Raw genomic sequence first — 21,390 nt, forward strand, 5'->3', positions numbered from 1 at the left:
GGTCAACTGAATCTTTATGGCACTCTAAAAAAATTGACCCCCACCCCCAAAACGACCATCTTGATTATCTGGCCCAAAAGTATTTTAGAGCAATTTTTAAAATTTGAAAACCATACCTCCCAAACCGTACAGCTACTTCACTACTCTACTCCACAGACAAACAACACAAAAAATGAATAAGAAGATTATATTTTTATTTAAATGTAATTTTGATTGATGATTTAGCCAACATGTTCCAATTGTACACATGCTTTCAATTTGTTACAATTTCCCAAATACTGTATTGGTAAATACACAAAGGCAAAAAAGTGTACGATAACTCTCCTTTTAAAGCAAGAGACATGCATCTCTATGATATACTGTTTATTACTGCAGTGCATTTACAAGTTAACTGCATCCATCAGGTAGATACATTATTGATTTTGAAGAAAAATCACATCATCCAATTGAATTAAGGGTTTCAGATAATAATCTGTGGACATTAAATATATTTTTTCACATAACTGAATAGATTTATGACATTTATTTTGGTCCTCTTCAAACAAAGGCCTTACATTAAGATTAGAAAAATAAAGTATATTAACGTCCATCATTTTTTGACATGCCGAGAATAATAACATATCATAGCACCCTGATGTCAATATGTATCTGTAAATATAAGTAAACAATAAATGTAAGTTATTGTCACATATACAGCAAGATATCTTTGGCTCTTTCACTGTTGTAACCTATGCTATATCATTATGCTATGTGATAATGATAAAGTTTTCAGCAAAACAAAACAGAAATAATAATAATAATAATGAAAAGTACAATGCCAAGGTATGGCAATAAGATGAAACATTGATAGAATTACACGTGTAGCCGAAAAGATACAAATAAATGTCCGGAAACAAATTATCCATAGCATTTCTCCATGAAAAAAAATGTTGCAGTAAATTTGTGATAATATTTGAAACAAAATTCTAACAGCAATACATCTTCAGACAAAATATACTTTATAGTAGCAGTCAGTTTATAACACCTGACATATATTTGCTACATTATGTTCATCCAAGAGCCTCACAAGTATTGCATTTCATTATCAAAGAAAACACAATAATGTGTGGATATGTGACTTGTGCAGAAATATACAAATACATTGCAACATTCACCTCTCATAGAAAAATAAGAGCAATTCTTTTTCAGTTGATGCTAATGCTATCACAGCTGTTGTACAGTACAAGCAGGTTGTTTGTGTCATATTCATAGAAGGTAAAAGAGATACGGAAAGGTAAGAAATTAATGGATGTGTTTTCGGTGCAAGAGCCTAAGAGGGGCGTTCACACATTCAATGTTGCAGTTAGTATTCTGAATGACCAACAATGGTTATTATCACAACAGAGAGGTTATTTTATGCTTCCAGAGATTAATCTGCATGGAATTCACGATTTTGTCTAGAACGGAAGTCTGGAGCCAATGTAAACTGTGGTACCGTATAACATGAAACTACCTTTTTCTGTCGTGACTGTAAAGTAGCACCACAAAGAAGAAGAAAAACTATGTACATGAGAACTAGTGAGTATGTTTTATGCTCATTCTGACAACAGAACATATCCTCATCACATTTGCATTTTTTTCAGACAAAAAAACAATCAAAAAGGCATCTCTATAATAGTTCTGAATCAGCTGTTTAAAAAGTGAGGTCAACTCATTCTCTGAGCACAAATAGCCACCAGGACAGAAAAAGATACAATCAATTTGCCATTATTTGGATGTAACTTTTTTTTTTTTTATTCAAAAATAATGTTTGTATTATAAACTGATATGTTTGTCCTTCAAATACAGTGTATCACAAAAGTGAGTACACTCCTTGCATTTCTGCCGATATTTAAGTATATCTTTTCATGGGACAACACTGACAAAATGAAACTTTGACACAATGAAAAGTAGTCTGTGTGCAGCTTATATAATAGAGTTAATTTATTTTCCCCTCAAAATAACTCAAAATGTAGCCATTAATATCTAAACCCCTGGCAACAAAAGTGAGTACACCCCTGAGAAACTACGTACAATCCTAAATGTCCAAATTGAGTACTGCTTGCCATTTTCCCTCCAAAATGTCATGTGACTCGTTACAGGAGTGCTGTCAGCATTGCTGCAGAGATTGAAGAAGTGGGAGGTCAGCCTGTTAGTGCTCAGACTATACGCCGCACTCTACATCAAATTGGTGTGCATGGCTGTTACCCCAGGAGGAAGTCTCTTCTGAAGACAGTACACAAGAAAGCACTCCCGTCTCATCAGACCATAGGACATGGTTTCAGTAATCCATGTGCTTTGTTGACATGTCTTCAGCAAACTGTGGGCTTTCATGTGTACCGTCTTCAGAGGAGGCTTCCTCCTGTGGTGACAAGACATGCACACCAATTTAATGTAGAGTGCGGCGTATGGTCTGAGCACTAACAGGTTGACCCCGCACCTATTCAATCTCTGCAGCAATGCTGACAGCACTCCTGTATTGAGTCACATGACATTTTGGAGGGAAAATGACAAGTAGTACTCACTTTGGACATTTAGGGATGTACGTAGTTTCTAAGGGGTGTACTCACTTTAGTTGCCAGGGGTTTCGATATTAATGGCTATATTTTGAGTTATTTTGAGGCGAAAATAAATCAAGTCTATTATATAAGCTGCACACAGAATACTTTTCATTGTGTCAAAGTGTCATTTTGTCAGTGTTGTCCCATGAAAAGATGTTCTTAAATATCTGCAGAAATGTGAGGGGTGTACTCACTTTTGTGATACACTGTACACCTTTGAGTTAGTTATTGTACAACATTATCGGTTTATTGTAGGGCAGATGCACATGAGTAGTAGATAACATTGCGTAAATGTAAAGGGACTTCAGCATACTCCATTTTTTTGTTTTTTAATTTAGATTTTAGAAGATAAAGTGCCGGTGTCAGTAGCTTTGTGTTAGACCTCACAGAGAAAAATCAGACAACAAAAGGCCTCACCACAAACCTTGTTACATAAACATAGTTATACACATACATTGACTTTGTCTTCTATAGTGCTTTATAGTGTTTAAAAAACATCGATACACATGGCGAGAAGCAGTAACATTTTGCTTCATGTTAAGGGACAGGGCCTTTTTTCTTTTTCAAAATCTATCATATATATCTTTATATATTTTTTCACTTTCATAGAAAAATATTCATATCTTTTAAAAGTAAACTCAGTAAAATCTTTTAAATTTCTTCATTGACAAAAATATCCTTTAGAGCTGCAACACATTCATATTTGACAATCATAGCACATACGCTAATACTCTATATATATATCTTTATACATTTAGGCATACAGACTTTAAACAAGGTCTTTTTTTTTTTTTTTTTTTTACTTTCGACGCACGAAAAAACCTGTAAGTGCACAACATGCCTCCAAAGTTGCCACATGAAAACACATTCAAATAATGGGGGGAAAATGTAATTTTGATGCAAGTAGAACAGCAAGAGCTTGGAAGTAGACCGAGATCAGGGGGTACAAGTCGAAGCAGAACAATCAAATACATAAAAAGACATTGAAATATGTAACAAGTCTCACTGGAACGTATGGGGAAAAACAAATGGCACAAATTCACAGGCAAAGAGAGCGCTTTGGCACCTCTTTTTGTTCCTGGGTCAGCCTTGGCAACAACCTCACTCAAGAAAGAAATAAACAGGCAAGGTGCACTAGTGTGCATGCCTGATGTTTAGAGGTTTTCTGCACTGCCCAGTAAAGGCAAACAGACATGAAAAGCACAAAGCAGAGACTCAAAAGCCACAAGGCATGGTGATGCATTAAACCGAGAGGGCAATTCTCTACACAATTACCTGGAGCAGAATCTTTTACTTGATCTGCAAAGGTTAATTAAAGGCAACTGGACTTTTCTTCCTTGATGAAAGCACTTAAAATCCAAAAATATTATTCAGTTCTAAAATTTTAGGTAGCAGTCTGAGGTGTGCATTTGAGGGCAATATACCCCAATTGTTAAACTCCAGACATAAAAGTTTAGAACTGACAAGCCTATGGACTTTAAATGGAAAACATCTTCAACAATCAAGAAAATCTCACTAGCCACACTTCAACTCTTCTGGATTACATGACCTGGACAAGCGAGAATATAATTTTTTTTGCTCACATTGCATTTGACTTACAACAACAAAAGCACCTCTCTAAAGACAATCAATCAAAGTATGTCTTCATCTGGGCGAGAAATGGCTCATCTAAAGATCCACGCCTTTTTTTTTTTTTTTTGCATCAACCGTGTCTCCAAATGTCGATTGGCAGCTCCCAGTAAAGGGTGTGTTCGTTAACACCCAGCAGAATCACGGTCCTGGTCCAGAGGGAGCAGTTAAGGTGTGTGTGAGTGTTAGGTTTGGCCGTTCACTCAAGGTCCCAAGGGCTGGAGGGTGTCTTCGGACTCTCGGGCGTAGAGGACTTTAAGGAAAAAGGAGGAGAAAAACAAAAGACAGAAAAGGAGAAACGGCAGAGGAATTGTAAAAATGTGGTGATCGCTGACTCCAAGCATGAGGAAGCTGCGGGGAGAGTCGGGCAGATGAAGAGTTAAGCAGTGAGTGTCTCTCCTCTGGGCAATGGGCAAAACACGAGGGTGGAAGGGGAGGGATGGAGGAGGGAATGAGAAACCCTCAGAGGGAACAAGGTGGGGGGCACCGGTAGAGTTTGTGGCAGCTCGCTGAAGACCGATTTTAGTTTAATCTGTATCTCATGTGCAATCTGTCTGATTGACGTAAGCAATTTGAAACCGTCTCTCTCTTGGAATGTGCTGTAATTTTGTTTTTTAACTCAATGGGGGGGCAGTCAGTCCCCTACTCAGCGAGAGTTAAGATATGTGCACGTTTGGTCGGTCAGTCAGAGCGCCAGCAGGGAAGGCGAGTTCAAGGAATCGGATGACTGCTCGCTACTGCTGTTCCGATGGTTGGCACTGACCCCGCAGGCTCCCTCTGGGTAGGTGAACACAAATGAAGATGTGTATGAAGTGCTGTGGCTGGCAATGCCCACATCGTCATGGTTACCACCACCACCACCACCGTCGCCGGCCATGAAGCATGGCCCGCCAGGCGCCGTTGCCTCACTCGGGCCATAGAAAGAACGAGAAAACTCTACCTCCTGTATCATTCCTGGCTGAGGCTGCTGCACTTGTTGCTGCTGTTGCTGCTGCTGCGGCTGCTGCTGGTGCTGCTGCTGCTGCTGAGGCGGAATCTGTGACTGTGTGGAGGATGGGTGGCCCGTGTAGGCAGGAGGCAGATAGAAAGAGTCTTCCTTCACTGCCAAGTCCACAATGGAAGTGGATGCTTGTAAGGTCTGAGCAGGGAGCTGCATTGAGCTTGGTTGAGGCTGCTCCTGGTACATGATTTTGCAATTGGGCTGGTGGGCCACCAAGACAAATTCCAGGCGCTCCTTCTCCTTCTGCAGCTCAGAGATCTCCGCCTCCAGCTCGGCTTTCTCCTCCTCGAGGACGTCTGTCTCCTGTGCAGCAACCAGCATGAATAAAGTGTGCATAAGGATAGAGGAGGATGTTGAGGGTTCTACTGAAAGTACTCTCTGTTCAGCACTATCATTTGTCTTTTATCGTAGCTTTAGATACACTGGACATTCATAAGCGGATTTTAAGGGGGGGCAGGGGGCCAAGCCCCCCCTGGTGGCCTAAAAGTGTCATTGCATGTAATTGACTTTCCTATATATATAAAAGTTGTTAAGCAATAAAATTGCAACAAAAATGAATGAAATTAACAAAAAAAACCTACAAATTTTTATAATGGGTCAAAATTATTTTTCAAGCACCTTAGACGGTAATTTGCTTTGCATATAATTTTAAAAATAAATATATACGTATAAATAATATATAAAATATTTTTAAAAACTGATTTTTTTTCTTTGATTGAATTTTTTTTTTTTTTTGATTGAAGCAACTTTTTTTGGGATTGAATGATTTAGACACAAATGTCCTAATCCTAATATGGCCCAAACAACAAAAAAGGATAGCTTCAATCAAAGAAAACTTTTTAAATGAAAAATTAAGTGTTCAAATGCAAATTTTTCAATCTCAAATATTTTTTCGCATTTAAAAACTTTCTATGATTGAAATTTTTCTTATTTTGATTGAAGTGACAAAAATGTCCAAGCAAAAATGTGGCCCATACACAAATTAACATTACTTCAATCAAAAAAGTTGCTTCAATCAAAAAAAAAAAAAAAAACTGACTTCAGTTAAAAAAAAAAAAAAAATCAAAGAAAAATAACTTTGACATGCATTTTTTATTTAGTTTTTTTGAGTTTCAATTTTTTTTTTTTTTTTTGCATTCAAATACTTTTTTTTTTTAAGCGACTTTTATTTTGGTTGAAAATATATATTTTGATTAAAGCAACTTTTTTTGGATTGAAAATAAAGACACAAATCTACCTCCATATGGGTCCAACCAGGGGATACAATTTTGACTAGGTTAACTACATTGGCACGACACCGGCGGGCGTACCATATTCATTGGATGACGATCTTGGCGAAAAGTATAGCTGTCCTAAGCAGCCTGATTTAGAATCCCCCTCAAGAATGATGCGAAACAAAAAAAACGCTCATTGTCAAGTATCATTATAAATATTCTTGTAAGTTGATTTTATTGTTGACACTGCGTTTCGGGGTCATCAACATGTTGTGCCCCCCTTGCCCCAAAAATCAAACTCCGCTTATGTGGACATTTCATTAGGCACTATGGTTCGAACTAAGTAGTGGACCACTCAAACGACTCAACAAATTTACCAATGTGTGACAACAATAATCGCCAATCATGAAATCAGAATCAAACACAACAAAAATTCAAGTGCTGTGAATAGTCATTTGAACAGTTATCATATAACACTAGCTAAAGAACTCAACTTGGCCTTCAATAAATGCACCGAAAACTCTCTTATAGCAGCGCGTTATTTGTGGCTATTTGTTGGTAGCAAACCTGACATTCAAGTTTACTAACTGGTATTAGAGTTTTTTAAGTTTCTTACCGACTGCAGTCTGTCTGTGAGTTCACGTCGCCGGTTTCTGCACTTCGCAGCAGCCAGTTTGTTCCTCTCCCGACGGACACGTCGTTTCTCTTCCTCTTCAGGAGTCAGCTAGGGTGAGGAGAAGAATTAAATAGTGCTTCTTTGAATTGGAAGTCGCCATAATGTAATGTCAACAATGGTAGATGATACTGTATATTTATGTGTCTGTTACTCTCTCTACAAGGTGTGCTAGTAATGTGTAAATCTGAAGGCCAACAAACACACTGTCCAAGCACACACACTTACTAACACACCAACATCTCCATCTTCACTCACAGACTCTTCTCGAGTGCGACGGCTACGGGTTCTGGACTGGCGGATGGGGCCCGGTGCTGGGCCGGGAGTGTCCGAACTCGGAGGAGTGAACGCGGAACCGGTGGAGTAACTCGGTCCTGGCATATCGTAGGGATCAACCAGCGATACTCTGGTCATGGTGGAGGTGCCGGTGGTGCCGCTCTGCCCCGAGGCCTGGGACGAGATGAGGGTCGGCTGGACCATCCACTGCAGGTCCTGGCTGGTAGTGATAGCAGTGACTGTCGGCACGAATGAGCCAGGCATCTCCCCTCCGCTGCTGGATCCGAGCCCGCTGCCCACAATACTCAAGCCAGCTGGAGCTGACGCACACTCCTGGGCAGGACACATGGACAGGTAGCCTTATACGCTCATCAAGAGATCTTGGAATACCAGTGATCACTTTCTATGTTAGAGGCAGTTAGGGGGTGCTAGCGGATAATTCGTGAAGAGAGAGAACGTACTGCGCTACCACAACTCAGTGTGTGGCCTCATTGTATGTCTTAACTTTATTATCATTTTAGACCCTTGCTCACTTCAGAAAACTGCCGCTTAACCCTTTATAGGGCACTGATTTAACTAATTGGCTGCCAATGACGGCACTAGACAGCCAATCCCTTTTGATTGGGTGGGGCGAATGAACGAACATTTAAAATGGACTGGATGTCTAGCCCTGTCAATGGCATTGAAACATGAGCATTCACAGCCAGTCTTTCCAGTTTAAATGAATTTGATGCCCAGCCCTATCAATGGCATGCAATGAGTTAAAAACTATGAAAAAAATCTGCTTTAGAGTGTTATTTAAGGCCGTAATCAGGATGTACATTGATCCCTCTCTACTTCGCGCTTCAAACTTCTTGCCCTCAGTCCATAACGGATTTTTTTTCAATTAAAAGAAAAAAAAATAATACAGATAAGCTGTCCCGAGCCAATCACGTAGTCTCACTCTCCCTCCCTCCCTTTTCCTGTTCTTTGTTGGTCAGGAGTTGCTAATTAAAGTTAACAATGATTGACAGACGTTGAATGTCTGATCTTGCCAGAGAAGCGAATTTCAAAGCGCCGCATGTGTCAATCATCGTTTAACTTGGTAAAAAGTTGCTGTGGCAACTCATTGTGTGTAAGTGAGCAGCTTGTGCGGATTTGAGTGGACTCACTCAATGACGCATTTAATAAAGCCAAGCATTTTTCTGCTTTATTCTTGTTTAAAAATAATTCAGTGGGAAAGTAAATCATTTTTATTACATTTGAAGTGCTCAAAAACCATTTATTAAAATATATCAAATATAATATATAAAAAATATATTAAAAATTTAAAATATATATTATTATATTATATTATATTAAAAAGAAAATAATATATAAAATATCTTTTTTTTTAATTATACTTTGGGAAAAAAAGTGAAAAACATGTCTAATATATATCTCTCTTTCCAAAGCTAAATCTGTATAAATATATTGAACACACCAAAAAAAAAAAAAAAAAAAGTTGTTTTGGGGGGGGGCTACTTCGCGGTTTTTCACTTATCGTGGCGGGTTCTGGTCCCCATTAACAGCGATAAATGAGGGATCACTGTATTTCTGTTTTTATTCATTTTAATTTCATTAATTTTGTTTTTATTAACTATAGTGACTGGAGTGACCGCTGCCCCTGAAATAGTTAAATTAGCTAGTCATTGTAGACGTCCAAGGCATTTGAACTGGGAGGGTTGACAACGAATGAAGGAATTGATTAGACGTCTGTATCATAAACCGTCAGTGGCAGTGAATGAATTAATGTAGTGGCCTACATGGTCCAAAATATGATGTCCATGTATGTGGACGCCAGGTCGTTATGAGGCTGAATGTTTTAAATGACCAAAATAAGTCACTTGCCCTATAAAGAGTTAAACAGTGCGAATGGGAATCCCATGCTTTGCCTGTCTGCTTGCTTGTTTTCGTTTTGCTCGACAAGCCGGATGACTCCCGTGAATGAATATTCGCATATAAAAGCAGCAAGGACAAGAAAGCACCGCCTCGACCAATCGTATGCCTTTTCTCGTCACCCCGAAGTCCCTCCTCATTCTTCCTCCTCCCTCATCACACCCCCGGCCGGTGTTCCCCTTGACAACGCGACGTAACATTCCAAAATAGAACGGCCATTTACGTCAGCGAAAGAGTGAGAAAGGGAAAAGGGAGAGCGAGAGGGGGGCGGGGCTTCGCTTGTGACGTATGAATCTTGCAGCTGTGTCACCGGTACCACGAAGCGAAACGTTTACCGAGCCTGGAGCCCCTTCAGACCATGTCCACACCTAGCAGGTTTTTTTTTTTTTTTTTTCTAAAACCGAGGATCCTGCCCTAATACGTTAAGAAAAAATAATTGCGTCCACACCTGCACGGTTGTGTAAAAAAAAAAAAAAACTTCCGCAGCCAACCACTTTCATTCATTTTTAAGTACCGTTATGACAATAAAATAATTATCCATAATACAATTATTTCAATAAGAAGCATCGGCAAGAATTTGTACAACAACAAAAAAAAGAGTCAAATAAGCGCCTAATTTACTCCACATGTAAACATTGGTCTCATATGTGACGTGAGGACAAAGTTTGTCGCAGTCAGTGACGTTTCCAGTTAAATCTTCGGTTATTAGTGTCCATATGATGACACCACAAACGCGGAATTCGCACTTATTCACTTTCCCAGTCGTTCTTAAGAACCCTGGTTTAAATGTGCGCGTGGATGATAGGCCAAACCGTAGAAAAATGTATTCTTTTTGTGGACATGGGTCACATGGCCAAATTTGTTTGCCCTAAATACGCATTCGAAAACATGTTTGTTTAACATTACTCAGGCCTTAAAACAATACTAATGAGTGCGAATATCGGCGCGTAGCGAGCAAGGCATTTCCGGGTACAGTGACACACATTTACAGTGACACACATTTACCGTGGGTTCTTTGGTTCTGACTTACCTGCGGAGCGTTGGTGGTCGGCGGGCTTCCGAAGGAGTCCACGGAGGAAAGGTATTGGGACTCTATGGATGGGGAGGAGCTTCCACGGGATCCGCTGTCAGGGTCGCCGGGGAACCCTTGGTACATTTCCCCGCGGGGGCCGAGAAGGGGTTTCGAGCCTGAAAATTATTCCGTAAACGTGTCTTCCATTTGCGTTGATACAAGTTATTAACGTTGTCAGTCGTTAGCTATAATACATTCCAAAACTAATATCTTACGTAGTGACTGAGTGATTATTGGAGCCAAAAGTGCCCGTACGAACCAGCAAACTCACCGTTACTTGTCTCGCTGTTTCCCGGTGAGTTGCTCCTGGTGTCTTTCCAAAAAAGTTGCATGAAGAAGCTTTAGTCCACCTCACCGCAACAAGCGAGCGGCGGAAATTGTTCCAAATAGGTGCTTTCCTTCCTTATAATCGTTCAAATGACTTCAATCCGAAACTCGATAGATCCATAAAGTCCGTTCAGCGGCACGACCCGGCGGATGCACGGCGGAATTACGGTACAAACAAGCAGATTTTGTCTTATGAATGAATCCTCCTCGAGTAGCCTACAACTGAGACATGTAAGTCCCGCCTCGGGGTTCCGCTGACGTACATGCCCATATTTGTCCACCGCTGTTGTGTTTGGTATCCTTGGTGACGTCGAGGGATTCCCTCTCGCGCTAGGATGGGCCAAAGCTTACCTCGCCAGCGGATATTAATAGACGCTTTTCTTTTTTTGAATCGTTTCCAAAGCTAAGGGGGTATTTCTCACCGTCTGACTATTTCCAAAATGAAGCTCATACTTTTAAAGTCTTTCAAGCGTGGAAAGCAATATCTTGGGTGATAATGCACTGGTCTTCAGCACAGTACTGAGTTTAACCACTAGAGGTTTTTTTTTTCAAGCAACACTGCCATTGTCTAAATTTAACCTCTAGAAAAGGGCGTAGATTTGCATAGGGAGTCGGGACGGTAGGGACATAACACTACCAACTTTTCGGGATGCTCAAATTGTCCCCACCAACTTTTAAGCAACCTTATTTGCATTATATAATGAATTCAGTTAGATTGTCTTCCCATATGTTGTAAGGATGGAATAGATAGAATAAACCCTATCATTATTAAGTGAATTGTTTTCATGATGTTCAGACTTACACGTCACCCCCTTCAAAGAGAAAGGATATTAGAAGTTTTTTTTTCGGCCTGCAGCAGCCACTGAAAGTAATGTAAAAAGATGTCAATGTGGCGGAGGTGGGGAACACGCCACTAATTTTGCTACTGAAAGTCCGACTTGCATCAGAGTTAGCATAACATTATACTGTGTGAACTTGCTAACAAGTAAATCTTTAGTAGAAAGCTGCTTAAAGAGAAGTGTCATCCTGTATGTTTTCTACTGTTAACGTTAATTATACTGTGCATTTATTCATTAATTAAAATGTATTTTCTAAATCATATAGTTAACGTTAATTATACCGTATAGTTATTCATGAATTAAAATGTATTTTCTAAATCATATATTTAAAAATATTTCTATTTGCAGCCTATGCAGACATTTTACCCCCCCATAAAAAAACACTGTAAATTTCCTTTATAGTATCCCTACCAATGTTGAGACCAAACCTAAGCCCTTGCTCATAGAACATTTACATTTTACAATTTCTATTGGAAAAGGCGGGTTATTTAAAAATCACAGTACTAAAAATGGTATTTAATTTTACTGAACAAAAATAGAATAAACAAAAAAAACCAGTTATTGACAACGATGGACATCCAATCTATTTTGACTGACACTTAAAATGAATTGGGCGTCTATTCCCATTAATAGGAGCTTTTAAAAGCAACAGGCAACACCTAGTAAATGACCGACATGTGAAAAACGGTTACACAAAGTACCGCATTGGCCCAAATATAAGACGGCCCTGATTATAAGGCGACCCCCTTTTTCAAGACTCAAGTTTGAAAAGACTTTTTGAACACCAAATTAATTTTTATAGAGAAAATAATTACAGTACATCTGAAACAAATAATTATAACAATATATTTGAGAGAAGAAGCATGTTATTTTGCCTCATTCAAATCTTAATATCTTAACATTTAAATATGTAAACTAAAGTGCAATCACATTCGTAAGCGAATGGCTTCTGGTTTTTGAAATGTAAATAAACCAATCTATTGTGATAAAACAACAAAATTTCAATAACTGCATTAACCATCAAAGTGACGTCTAACTGTAACTGTAGTCTTGAAACAAATCTGAATAATGAAAAACATTGCAATAAAATAATGCAAACTGGTTAAACTAGTAGCTGAGATCTGTCATGACAGAACATCGCTTCAATGATATCTGTCGCCATCTAGCGTTGCGAATGGGGAGAGTAGCTGAGATCTGTCATAACAACATCGCTTCAATGATATCTGGCGTCATCTAGCGTCGTGAATGGGTATAATGTCTAGACCACGAATGTAAGACGACCCCCTATTTTTCAATCTTGTTTCAATGCAAAAAAACACCGTCTTATATTCGGGCCAATACGGTATTGAAGTTTGCAAATTGCAAATTTCTCACACCTGATAATGGAGAAAATAATTTTAAAGCATAGACTTCGGGGCCAATTAATAGAAGGCCTATTTCCTTAAAACTGACCGAGTTGAAACGCAGACAGAAAGCTTTTTTCGTTGAATATTCTTGTGAATAAATGCTTACATCCCTGAGTTCTTTATAGATACAGACGTAAAACAGTCTTGATTCTTGGTTAGAAGCAAAAAACGGGCAGTTAGCATTTATTTTATGCTGCTAGTCTTTAAGATACTGTGGCACCGTCTTATCACCACTAAGAGCTTTTTACAATGGGGCAAATAAGTATTTAGTCAAGCACTAATTGTGCAAGTTCTCCCACTTGAAAATATTAGAGAGGCCTGTTATTGTCAACATGGATAAACCTCAACCATGAGAGACAGAATGTGGGGAAAAAAAACAGAAAATCACATTGTTTGATTTTTAAAGAATTTATTTGCAAATCATGGTGGAAAATAAGTATTTGGTCAACACCAAAAGTTCATCTCAATACTTTGTTATGTACCCTTTGTTGGCAATAACGGAGGCCAAACGTTTTCTGTAACTCTTCACAAGCTTTTCACACACTGTTGCTGGTATTTTGGCCCATTCCTCCATGCAGATCTCCTCTAGAGCAGTGATGTTTTGTGGCTGTCGTTGGGCAACACGGACTTTCAACTCCCTCCACAGATTTTCTATGGGTTTGAGATCTGGAGACTGGCTAGGCCAATCCAGGACCTTGAAATGCTTCTTACGAAGCCACTCCTTTGTTGCCCTGGATGTGTGTTTGGGATCATTGTCATTCTGAAAGACCCAGCCACGTTTCATCTTCAATGCCCTTGCTGATGGAAGGAGATTTTTTACTCAAAATCTCTCGATACATGGCCCCTTTCCTTTACACAGATCAGTCGTCCTGGTCCCTTTGCAGAAAAACAGCCCCAAAGCATGATGTTTCCACCCCCATGCTTCACAGTGGGTATGGTGTTCTTCGGATGCAATTCAGTATTCTTTCTCCTCCAAACACGAGAACCTGTGTTTCTACCAAAAAGTTCTATTTTGGTTTCATCTGACCATAACACATTCTCCCAGTCCTCTTCCGGATCATCCAAATGCTCTCTAGCGAACCGCAGAAGGGCCTGGACGTGTACTTTCTTCAGCAGGGGGACACGTCTGGCAGTGCAGGATTTGAGTCCCTGAGTCCATTGTGTTACTGAGAGTAGCCTTCGTGACTGTGGTCCCAGCTCTCTGTAGGTCATTCACCCGTGTGGTTCTGGGATTTTTGCTCACCGTGCCTGTTATCATTTTGACGCCACGGGGTGAGATCTTGCATGGAGCCCCAGATCGAGGGAGATTATCAGTGGTCTTGTGTGTCTTCCATTTTCTAATAATTGCTCCCACAGTTGATTTCTTTACACCAAGCGTTTTACCTATTGCAGATTCAGTCTTCCCAGCCTTGTGCAGGTCTACAATTTTGTCTCTGGTGTCTTTCGACAGCTCTTTGGTCTTGGCCATAGTGGAGTTTGGAGTGTGACTGACTGAGATTGTGGACAGGTGTCTTTTATACCGATAATGAGTTAAAACAGGTGCCATTAATACAGGTAATGAGTGGAGCCTCGTTAGACCTCGTTAGAAGAAGTTAGACCTCTTTGACAGCCAGAAATCTTGCTTGTTAGTAGGTGACCAAATACTTATTTTCCACTCTAATTTAGAAATAAATTCTTTAAACATCGAACAATGTGATTTTCTGTTTTTTTTTTTTCACATTCTGTCTCTCATGGTTGAGGTTTACCCATGTTGACAATTACAGGCCTCTCTAATCTTTTCAAGTAGGAGAACTTGCACAATTGGTGGTTGACCAAATACTTATTTGCCCCACTGTATACCTGGGTCGCCAGTGAATGAGTTAATATAATACTACTTCTCCCACATCAAAGTGCAAAACTCATATTTCACAAATAAACAAAAACAAGGAATAAGTCATACTATATTAATATATAAGTTAATAACATAGTGTACGCTGCTTGCTCAAAAAAGTCACAAATAATCATAGTTATAGTAACGATTATAAACTTCAATCTTGCACTCAAAAGTTCCCGAAGAAAAGATGAATAATAGTTTTGTGTCATTTATAGCATCAATTTAGCAGTATTCATATTTCTAGGAACGGGTGTGACTGACATTTGCAAATGTATTTCCTATATACTTTCTGTTGGCTACTTAAATCTCCATTGAAGCAATTCTCAGGACACACCTTTGTTATTTTTGAGATCTTGCAGCCTTCACAATGGGAGATCCTTTTCATTGACGCACTCCATTGACCTGGATGGCTCCAAGCCAGAATTCTTTAAGTACACTGTTTCATTAATCTGGTACACACCTTTGCATCATAAATAGGTAACGCAAAGATCTACCAGACACAGTGCTGAAAGCAAGGCACAGGAGAGAATTATACAATATATAACATTGAGTGTTATTTCTTGGATGGATGGATTAAAAACCAACTTTTAGGAAAAATAACTGGGAAAATTAACTATGTTTTTTTAATTGAAAAATAAAAACGAGCTATATTTCATTGTACTATATTTTATATATATCTTGACTAGAGTTGTCCGATAATGACTTTTTTTAAAAACCAATATCATGATATTGTCCAACTCAAAAAATCCGATACCGATATCAAACCGATACTGATATATGTGGTCGTGGACTTTTGGATATTAGTTAGATATCACTTGATGCTTTAATACAGCTAAATGTAACAACGTTCAGGTTTCCAAATTACCATTCTGTGAAAAATAAGAACAACTGCAACAAAAATTATGAAAAAAAGTGCCCATATTGCACCAATATATTTATTGTTGAAATCAAATACAGTAATGCAAACAAATGTTTTTTGGGATCAGGTACAAGTATAAAGTGCCAATAAGGCACTTATTCTGTCCTCAATGTGCGTGTGGGTACAGAAATCGACAGATAGCGAATAAATCAGGCTCTAAAGAGAAGTCAGATGCAGGAGTTAAGTTGTGGTCATATTTCTCTTGACAAAAGCACTGATACTTATTTTTGTCAAACTAAAAACAACAAAACATTGTGTCAACAATTTGAAATAAAGTTACAAATAAAGAAACGTATACATGTCAATTTGAAAAGCAACTTGTGGTACAGCTTGCAAGCAATGAAATAATGTCACGACATTTTACCACAAATGCATACAAAACGAAATATTGACCATAGACTTCATAATTGTATTGACGGGTCACCTTTGTCAGACACTGTGCCACACCTTCAAGTAGGGGGCCTACCCACATCAAGAGGAGTTATTCTCAAACACCCGAACGCAGCGATCTAACGCCGGATTTAGGTTGAAAAAGTACGAAAGCTGTACCGCATTCGAAAAGGAAGGATTGTCTCAGGAGTGATTTGTCCGAGGATTCAAGGTAATTATTATATTTTTCGTAACTGCTCTGTTCTTTGCTCTCTTAACAAAGAATCAAGACTGTTTTACATCCATATCTATGTAGAATTCAGCGATTTAAGCATTTATTCAAAAGAATTTTCAACGTAAAAAGCTCTTTGTGGTGATCAGGCGGCGCTACAGTGGCTTAAAGACTAGCAGCACATTCGACATATTTACGTAAAATGAATGCTAACTCCCCGTTTTTTCTTTTTTTTTTTTTGCTTCTAACCAAGAATCGAGACTGTTTTACGTCCATATCTATAAAGAATTTTGGGATTTAAGCATTTATCAACGAGTATTTTCAACGTAAAAAGCTCTTTGTCTGTGTTTCCACTCGGTCAACTTTGACGGAGATTCCTCGGCCCCCCCGCCCTTGTGTCCCGTCAATATCATTAATATCATTAAGAAGTCTATGTATAGACACAACGCTCATGAATATAAAACAAAGGAAGAATAGGATGATTGATGATGATGATGATGATGATTGAATGATGCTTCTATAAGGCACGAACAACGTGGTGATTCCAATTCTGGGTACCGCAGTTGCCATTAATTTACAGTAAATTTAATAAGTGTTATTTAACAGCGTGCAACACAGAGACCAACCGTTTTGCATGCTAATTTCGACAGTGTAGTGGGCAGCAATGACGGAGATCAGATCCTGTCAGAGTGCAAAACACAATAGTGATTCATGATGGTGGCCGATATGCGGGCACTAGTGAGAATAAATAAGGGGTGGTCGAGTGGGAAGTGTGCGTGTCCTCCAGCCGGGGACTGGAGGTAGCAACTTGTGAATGGGAATCAAAAAAGTACAAGTGATGTCAAAGTGGCATGTGTGCGTGTGAACAAGGCGGTGGTTAGAGTAGTCAGCGCTCCAGCAACGTCAGAGAACAACGCAGACTGTGAATGAGCCGCGGGTACTAAAGTGACTCCTCGTGAATCACCTCGTTACAGAGGCACCATCCCACTTTCAGAGAAATCAAAGTACTATAAAACTAACAAACATACCAACTGTTTACACAAATATTCCCAAATAGTCGATTTTATTCGGTTAAATCAGAAGAAACACGTGCTGCCATGTGTGGGTGCTTGTGTGTGTCGCGTGCTGTCTCCATGGCAACACCGTTGTTGTCTCCGCCTCGCGTGTTGTGCAGCCTGTAAACGGTTTCTATAGCAACGAGCTGGCACGGCGCGGCACAGGACGCCACTTCCGGGTTCTCCGCGAGGTTAGAAGAGCTTGGATTTTTTTACACCCCACCCGAAAGCCGCGTTCGCAGTCACAAATTCGTTGCTCGTTTATAACACATCCGTCTCCCAGGTTGCGTCAATGGTGTTGTAATTACACTCATTTCCGTGCTATATTTATGCGGTCACGCGCGAAGCTAGGTTGCTAACAGACGGAGCTAACTTTGCAAGAGGCTGTCAGTAATAGTCATATACAATAGTATATATCTTTGAACTTGAGAGAAAGAAACCCACAGCTAAGGCAAATTGCTGTACATATTTAACGCATTAAGTACCAATGACAGCAATAGACCGCAAATCCAATTGAACTGGGATCGATTGATAATGTTTAGTGCCATTGACGGCGATAGACGTTCACTCCACCCTGCCTCTCCAAGTCTAAATGAATTGGACGTCTATCGCTGGCAGTGGCAGCATAAGCTAATTTAAGGAGGGGCCAACCCCCCCCCCCCTGATGGCCGAAAAGTGTCATTGCATATAATTGACTTTCCTATATATATATAAAAGTTGTAAAGCAATAAAACTGCTACGAAATTGAATGAAATGAACAAAAACATACATTTTTATAATGGGTCAAAATTATTTTTCGAATTAAATCATGTGACTAGCACCTTAGACAGTCATTTGCTTTGCATATCATTTTCAAAAAAAAAAATATATATGGGAGGGCAGTTTTATTTTTCAAATGATTTTTTTTCTTTGATTGAAAATATTTTTTTTGATTGAAGCAACTTTTTGGGGGATTGAATGATTTAGACACAAATGTCCTACCCATAATATGGTCCAAACACAAAAAGTATTGCTTCAATCAAAACTTTTTCAATGAAAAATTAAGTGTTCAAATGCAAATTTTTCACTCTCAAATATTTTTTCGCATCCAAAAACTTTTTCTATGATTGAATTTTTTCTTTTTTTGATTGAAGTGATTTTTCTTTTTAAAAATATATATTTTTTGAAGCAACTTATTTTTTGATTGAATGATAAAGACAAAAATGTCCTAGCCAAAATGTGGCCGAAACACAAATCAACATTACTTCCATTACTTCAATCAAAAAAGTTGCTTGAATCAAAAAAAAAAAAGTTTCAAATTTATTTTTGCATTCAAACACATCTTTTTTTTTTTTTTTTTGATTGAAGCAACTTTTTGGGGGGTTGAAAATATATATATTGATTGAAGCAGCATTTTTTTTTTTTTTAAATTAAAGCAACTTTTTTTTTGATTGAATAATAGAGACACAAATCTACCTCCATATGGCTCCGTCCATTGGATACAATTTTTGACTGGGGTAACTACATTGGCACGACACCGGCAGGCGTACCATATTCAATGGATCACGATCTTGGTACAAAGTATTGTTTTAGCAGCCTGATTTAGAATCCCCCTCAAGAATGATGGGAAACAAAAAACACTCATTTTCAACTTATTATTATAAATATTCTTGTAAGTTAATTTTATTGCTGACAGAGTGTCATCAACATGTTGTGCCCCCCCTGCCCCAAAAGTCAAACTCCGCCTATGAGTGGCAGTCAACGCGTTGATTTATGAAAACTTTAATTAAAGCCGGTTGAACAGTAGGAAGGTTGTTCATGGATTTCCTTACTTTGAGTGTTAGTTAAGTGTTATTCTAAAGTTACAATGTAGTGATAAACTAAAATGGTCATTTTTAGAGCAACTCTGGTTTGTCTATCATGGCAGCCAATGAGTTAAAAACCGACATATGACACAAACTCTCCCCTACATAGCCTTATTATTGGTGGTAATTGAAATAATCTCCAATCATTTGAAAACAGAAGATTAGGGTGACGTATGTTTGTAAATGCAGTCCAATTTTGTTACAAAAATATTTGTACAATTTGTTCTAAAATAAAATCAGAGTATAATAATATATTGATGAATTATAAAATATTGATATTATGTTATCACTACATTTTCCAACTTAATTCTCTTTGGAGTGTAGGCCATAAATGTTTTTGTTATTTGTTTGCAACTGGTGGTAGTCTAGACTCCATCCAGGCCAGGTTCAAACAGACCCAGCAGTGTTGTCTTAATTCTCCCTCCTGACGTGCTTTTGTTTTGCTTGCTCCCCTGTCTCTTAGCATACTTTCGGGAAGTTACTAGCAAGCTCCGTGCACACCAGGCCAACCCCATCGCTTCCTATTGGAAGGCTGGGCCGTGTTTGTCTGCTTTCCCTGCCCAAAATATGTGTTGCCATGCGACGCCGAGGCCTGTCCCACTTCACAGTGGTTTTGTTTACACCCCTTCTGGCTCTAACAATATTACATAACCCCTCAAGGCTTCCCCTCCCCACCTCCGCGAGAGAAATATGATCGTCCTGGGCTCGTCAGCTAACCAAAACATCCCGAACCCTCTCTTTTTGATCCCTCACTGCTGTGTTCACTCAGCGTTTTTCATGAGCTCCACTCAAACTGCGGTTATGATCTTAGCAAGAAGAAGACTGTTTACAAGAAATTGCAACTTTGAAGTCAGCCTTTCATTAAATATCCCATTGCAACACAAACCGTCAGGGCTAAATATTCACAGGAACATACTAGTATATCTTGTGTATTAAGTAAACTGTCCATTCGGTGTTCATTTCTGTTGACAATGTTCATTACATAACTTTTAGCACAGTATACATATATGGTCAAATTAAATCTGGGGAAATTGGTTCTGCTATATTAAGTCTTTCAATGTTAAAGAAGCAAATGTAAGAACTTGTCACATGATTACAGAAAGCAACGTAATTAGGTCAGCACCAGAATTTAGTTCTAGGGGCAGAATTACTAGCAGTAACACATATCTGAAGCCTTCATTGAAATGCAATGTAATGAGATTTTTTTTTTTTTATACCTAATTTGGTATTATAATGCGTTTGATTAATATCATTAAAATTAGCCATGCGTTTTTTTGTTAGATTATTATCATAAAAACTAGCCATGTGTTTTTCTGTTAATGGAGCATACAGTTTTGCACGCCAATTTTACCCTTTTTTGATGGCTCTTCTTTATAAACAAATGAAGTAAACCTGGCAATTTTTCTATCTTTGGATGTAACAATTAAAGCTGTAATGTGAAGTAATTTCATAACATGCCAAATAGGGTCACAATTAAAGTAATTAAACATTGTCCAACAAATAAAGCATGAAAAAATAATTTATATGTTGTATATTTGACAAAATAATCGCGTTTCCGAAGTTCGAGCCTGAAAGGGGACAAACCCGGAAGTGATACGTCACACCGAGAACAGCGATGGCAGCGCTCCATACGGCCGCCATACAAAGCCCTTCAAACAATGATTCAAACAGCGATATAAGCAATAGATCGAGCGCAAGGGAGCAGATCCAAGTTTTCGAAGAGTTGGAGGAAGAAGAGGAGCTTGGAATTTTATGTTGGACCTAACATGTATTAGCCAGACGCTAATCAGGATGCAAACAATGTGCCTAGACTACCTGACATGGAATGGAGACAAGACCCATCGAGATTACAAGATTGGTAAGATATAGGCTGTTATTATTTTCATGATTTGAAGATGCAGGTTAATTTTATGTTTTTGTCTATCTGATGACATTGTTTAAAAAAATAATAATCAGACTGCATGTTCATTTTGGCAGATCCTGCAGCTCTCGTGCATATAAAATAAGAATATAAAAACGTTGGGGGGAAAGAAGGAGATGAGTCGTTGATGGCTTTCTCCACTTTATTGTGGCAACAATAAGAAAACAAAATAATAGCGGACTGCTGCCACATTCGACCGCAAAGTTTTGCTTCTCGCTCATCTCCGCCTTGCTTCGTGCTACCAG

At 38.8% G+C, this 21,390-nt stretch overlaps 2 protein-coding genes across 4 annotated transcripts in view; both read right to left on the reverse strand.

The window, feature by feature from the left end:
- The window catches only part of capn12 (calpain 12), a 271,950-nt gene that overhangs the window by 166,379 nt on the left and 84,181 nt on the right, over positions 1-21,390 (reverse strand). The window lies entirely within an intron of this gene.
- fosb (FBJ murine osteosarcoma viral oncogene homolog B) lies at positions 2,640-10,939 on the reverse strand. 3 transcript variants are annotated; one of them, XM_057838729.1, is made up of 6 exons: positions 10,632-10,938; positions 10,319-10,476; positions 7,324-7,704; positions 7,039-7,146; positions 5,149-5,511; positions 2,641-4,985 (listed from the first exon to the last, which is right to left on the reverse strand). In XM_057838729.1, the coding sequence occupies exons 1-6, from the start codon at positions 10,690-10,692 to the stop codon at positions 4,920-4,922; spliced, it is 1,137 nt and encodes a 378-aa protein (XP_057694712.1). In that variant the 5' UTR covers positions 10,693-10,938; the 3' UTR covers positions 2,641-4,919. The 3 variants fall into 3 exon arrangements, with proteins under 3 accessions (XP_057694711.1, XP_057694712.1, XP_057694710.1); XM_057838728.1 differs by having other exon boundaries at positions 2,640-5,511; positions 7,354-7,704; positions 10,632-10,939; XM_057838727.1 differs by having other exon boundaries at positions 2,641-5,511; positions 10,632-10,937.

This window comes from Corythoichthys intestinalis, chromosome 6 (assembly GCF_030265065.1).
Source record: "Corythoichthys intestinalis isolate RoL2023-P3 chromosome 6, ASM3026506v1, whole genome shotgun sequence".
Taxonomy (NCBI): Eukaryota; Metazoa; Chordata; class Actinopteri; order Syngnathiformes; family Syngnathidae; genus Corythoichthys; species Corythoichthys intestinalis.